Genomic DNA, 4,892 nt, shown 5'->3' with positions numbered 1-4,892 from the left:
CGGGGGCTGTCTGCCCACCGTAGGCCGAGTTTTTTTTTGGTCCTAGATTTAGAGTTCTTCGGATATTTATTTAAGTCATCATTTTGTGTTGTACTAAATTAAGATATCGACCAAGAGAATCCATACTCCAAATTGAGTACCAAATATGTTGCAGACAAATTAACTAAATTATTTTGGAGGGCTAGCAATGTCAATACTAGTTGTAATGCACAAATATGATCTACATGTAGTAGAGCATAGCACCTGCAAGATTGGTGCCATCTGTAAATTCTCGTTTAAACGTAGTTTGCTAAGGATTCTTTTGGTCAATCCCATGTTTAATATAGTACCAATATGATAATTTAGATAAGTAACGAACATGACTACAAACAATAAAACACTAGGACTAAGGATAAATAAAATACAAATAACTCCAAATAGAGCCCAACACATAGATTTTTTTATTTTTATTTTGAGAGAGAGAGAGAGAGAGAGAGAGAGAGAGAGAGAGAGAGCTGAGTACTCATTTCATTTTTTTATTTTTATTTTTGGGAGATGGATAACTTTTCATCTTGCTGAATAGGTCTTACTATACTTGCTCTTTTACATGGATTAGAGTGGGTGCTGAAGGACTCGATAGTATTTGACTGAATTTTGATTTGATCCATGGTGAAAGACTGAAAGTGGAGATAGTTCCGTTGTTTTATAGAAACAATGCACCGTATCTATAAACTCGATTTGAAGAGGCAAACTGAAAGTTGCTTAATTGGTTAGTTCTTTATGTTGACCGGGTTAAATCATTGATTTTACGCTGAGCCTAGTTCTAGACTTGTACTGTGTAAATGTAATACAAAGAGTGTACAATTACCACAAATTAAATAAAACAAAATAGGGTAGCTCGAATTCAACGCTACAGAGTGTACATATGCACAGGTATCTGAAAGCTGTAGTTGCTCTCCGGTTAGTCGGCCTGACGCACGTCCGGGGGTCCGTCGCTACACAGCAGATCCCTGGGCCGCACCGGCCGCGTGGCCTCTGATGGCAGCTGCGCTTCCGCGACGGCCATGCCGACGGTAACGCTGCTACCCTGCTCCACGTCGGCTACTTCGCCGGCGCCGCAGGTGCAGGAGGAGCTCGAGCTCGGGCCTTGCCTTCCGAAGCTCCACAGCCTCCGAAACGACCTCGGCCTCGTTGAGACCGGCGACGACTTGGCCGCGTCGCGCGGGGTCGGCGTCGGCACGGGCGCCAACTCAGGAATCTCGATCACCGGAAAGGGCGCAGCGGCAGTGGAAGCCGAAGCGGTCGTGTCATCTCCGTCGTCGCTGGTCATGTTCACCGCGGTGACCGCGCCCTGGTCGGAGACCCGAGAAGCACACTCCTGGGCAGGTTCGCCGGCTCTGGAGGGAGCGGACGAAGAGCCGAGACTGGCGTTGGGGTTTGAGACGAGTCGGGGTCGGGCTTGGAGACGGTGAGCCGGCAGAGCGGGCAGGTAGTGTGGGACACCAGCCACATGTCAACGCACTCGGCGTGGAAGCCGTGGCCACAGCAGGGCAAGAACCGCGCCTCCTCGCCGTCCTCGAGCTCCGCGAGGCACACCGAGCACTCCGCCGCGTCCTCTTGGAACCCGGCACAGCGGCGCCGTACATGTACACTGTGGGGGTGTACGACCCCGGATACCCATGACAGACCACATGGACTACGTCTTAGGGGTGGCCCAGCCCATAAGAAGAAACCTTGCGGAGCACGACTCTGCTCGGCGCCTTTCGCAAGATATCAGGAAGATATCTGCGAGATCTGTTAGGATATGTATGATCCCAAGATTCCTGTAATCAGTTATTACTTTTCGGTTATCTTTCAGATCTAACTGGCTTATAACCCTGCCTCCCGGACTATATAAGGCAGGCAGGGACCCCCTCTAAAATCACGATATATCATACGATAGCTAATACAAACCAACATACCACAGGAGTAGGGTATTACGTCGTACTGACAGCCTGAACCTGTCTAACTCGTGTGTCTCTGTTGCCTTCTTATTTTTTATCTCGCGCTCCTCTGCCGATCAATCTACCTTCGTGGGATACCCCTCGGAGGACTGCCGATGATATTCTGTCGACAGTTGGCGCGCCAGGTAGGGGTGTGCGTGCTGTTTCCTTGTCGAACAAGATGGCTTTTTCCACAGGCTCTTCGTCCCTTCCGCAGCCCGGCCAGATCTTCATGGTCGGATCCATCTCGTGGGTCATCAACGCTGACAGAGTCGGAGAGCTCCACGAGCCAGGGCAGATCGGTTCTGCGCCGGTCACCACCGCACCTGCAACTGCAGATCCGATCTCGGAGCCGATTCTGAGGTCTCCCTCGGCGACGACTCGTCGTCCGCTTCCTCGCTACCAGAGGAGGCCGATCAACAACGACGATCTGATCGAATCCATCGATCGGGTCGGATTGAAGCTCGCCGATATTCTCTCCATCACCGAATCGGCACTGGACACTCTGGTTCAGCGCCGACCACCCTCCGATCCAGATCTATTGGAGGCTGCTCGGGAAATTGCAGGGGCTACGGCCCTACCCTTCGGATTCTCCAACGCCGCTGCCGCTTACCAGCACGCCCTAAGGGGCAAACTCGCTGACTAGGTCGCCGTCCAGCTTTCGTCAGCCGTCAACACGCTACACTTAGGCCGGAGCCCCGGGGCGCACCTCCAGACCATCCCGGAAGAAACTCTGGGCTCTGAGTCTCAGGGCTCTACGGAGACCCTCGCCGAAACCTTCTCCGATCAATTTCTCCTTCCACCCTTCCGGGGTGGTACGATCTTCAACGTCAGCATCGACAGCCCTCCTCGGAACGGCGAAACCGAGGAAGAGCGCGTTGCTCGGGAGAACCGAAACGTCAACCGCGCGCAGCGGCGAGAAAACGAGGCAGCCATCGCGAGGGCCGAGGCTGCTCGGAATAATCGACTTGACTCTCAAGGAAGACCGCTCCCGCTCTACCGCGACATCGACGAAGAATTTCTCCGCGTCGATGGCCACGACGTCTTCAAGACTCCAAGCGCCAATTTGGCAGTAGCCGCTAACGAGCTCGCTCGTTTCCCTCAAACGCCCGAGCTCGCCAAGATCGCCGCTATGCTTAAAGCGGCTCACTGTCAGGTCAATGAGATCCGCGAGGATCAGAGACCTTCGTGCTCTACGAGCATGATTCATCGATCAGCTACGCCGAGATCCAATCGCCGCCCCAGTCAAAGCCGTTTCGTCGACCAGTCACTACCTTTCTAGGGGGGACCCGGGGGCCATCACGCTGAACACCATCGCCAGCACGACCAAAAGGTCGAACAGGATGCTAGAGTACATCTTAGCAACCTTCGGGATGCGTGGCGGCGTATCGAGCAACGTCGCTTTGGTCGCCATGAAGACGAAGTGCGTCGCCGCCAGGATTACGAAAAGGAGTACGGCAACCCGGACTCAGCCCTCGAGCCTATCCCCGACCACAACGCCACAGACGACGGTGTTGACAACCCTAAAGGGCCTCTGGCTTTCACAAGAGCACTCCGAACGCTTCGATGGCCCTATGGTTTTAAGATTATCGAGGTCGAGCCCTACAAAGGAAGAATGAACCCAACTCAGTGGCTATAGGCTTACGCCACTGCCGTCCACGTCGCGGGAGGAGAAACCAGCGTCATGGCAAATGATCTCCTCGTCATGCTCATGCCACCTATCATGAGCTGGTTCACCAGCCTTGCGCCAGACTCCATTGGCTTGTGGGAAGAGTTGAAGAAAGTTTTCACCGACAACTATATGGCCACGTGTACTCGACCCAGCACGAAGCATGATCTCAGCCGCATCAACCAGAAGCCATCCGAGCTCCTCCACAGCTACATCCGGCGTTTCTCCGAGATGAGGAACTCTATCCCCAACATCATGGAAGCTGAAGTCATCACCGCCTTTATCCGAGGACTCCACCATCGCGAGCTTTGCTCCAAATTCAACCGTAAGCCGCTGATAGGTATCGGCGAAATGATAACTACCACCAACCAGTACGCCGATGCCGAGGAAGCCGAGGTGCGCTTCAACGAGGATGCAGGCACTCAGAGACTGCCTCACCACTATGATGATCGCCCCGACGACCAATGTCACAGCGACCGCTGTCCCGATGACCGCAGCTATCATCGCGATAGCGGCCATGATCGAACAGGAGGACATAGGCCTGGCCAAAATCGCCACCGCCGACCAGAACACATCTTTGCCACCATTAGTCAACCTTGCGCCAAGCGTAACTATGACGAATAGTACTAAAAGATCCTTGAGGGCCCGTGCCCTCTTCACAAAAATGCCAAATACAAGATGAAGGACTGCATTGGTCTGGCCAGGGAGTTCTAGGACAAGAGGCTCGATGACGACGCCAACGATGGAGCCGGAGGTTGCCGACCACCTGGGAACAACAACAATGCCTTTCAGGACCACGATAAGGTGGTCGCCACCATCTTTGGGGTCCTCGCCTCCACTGAGAGTAGAAGGGAATGAAAGCTCGCCGCCCGATAAGTGCTCGCCGTCGCTTCAGAAGAAACTACCGCCGACCCTAGCTATCGCCCATGGTCCGAGGCCCCCATCACCTTCAGCAAGGCCGACCAGTGGGCAGACATACCCTACACAGGGCGTTTCCCCCTCATCCTTGATGCAACCGTCCAGAAGGTGCTCTTCAGAAAAGTCATTGTTGATGGTGGCAGTGCTTTGAACCTACTCTTCGTCGGGGCCCTAAGGGAGTTGGGCCTCACAATATCAGATCTCACACCCTCGGACTCCTCCTTCTGGGGTGTGGTACCTAGAAGGGCATCCAGACCACTTGGAGAGATCACCCTACCAGTATAGTTCGACACGGCAAGCAACTACCGTGTCGAGCATATCAACTTCTACGTCGCCGACTTCAA

The 4,892-nt window shown here is 53.6% G+C and overlaps 1 protein-coding gene across 1 annotated transcript; it reads right to left on the bottom strand.

The window, feature by feature from the left end:
* Window positions 1–1,311: 1,311 nt before the first annotated feature.
* Window positions 1,312–3,375, bottom strand: LOC136470096 (RING-H2 finger protein ATL5-like). The gene is made up of 2 exons (XM_066468054.1): window positions 3,236–3,375; window positions 1,312–1,630 (listed from the first exon to the last, which is right to left on the bottom strand). The coding sequence occupies exons 1-2, from the start codon at window positions 3,373–3,375 to the stop codon at window positions 1,312–1,314; spliced, it is 459 nt and encodes a 152-aa protein (XP_066324151.1).
* Between the last annotated feature and the right edge of the window lie 1,517 nt (window positions 3,376–4,892).

The sequence above is a fragment of the Miscanthus floridulus genome, chromosome 8 (assembly GCF_019320115.1).
Source record: "Miscanthus floridulus cultivar M001 chromosome 8, ASM1932011v1, whole genome shotgun sequence".
Lineage (NCBI taxonomy): Eukaryota > Viridiplantae > Streptophyta > Magnoliopsida > Poales > Poaceae > Miscanthus > Miscanthus floridulus.
The sequence above is the reverse complement of the archived record's forward strand: the minus strand, read 5'-3'. Positions and strand labels throughout refer to the sequence as shown.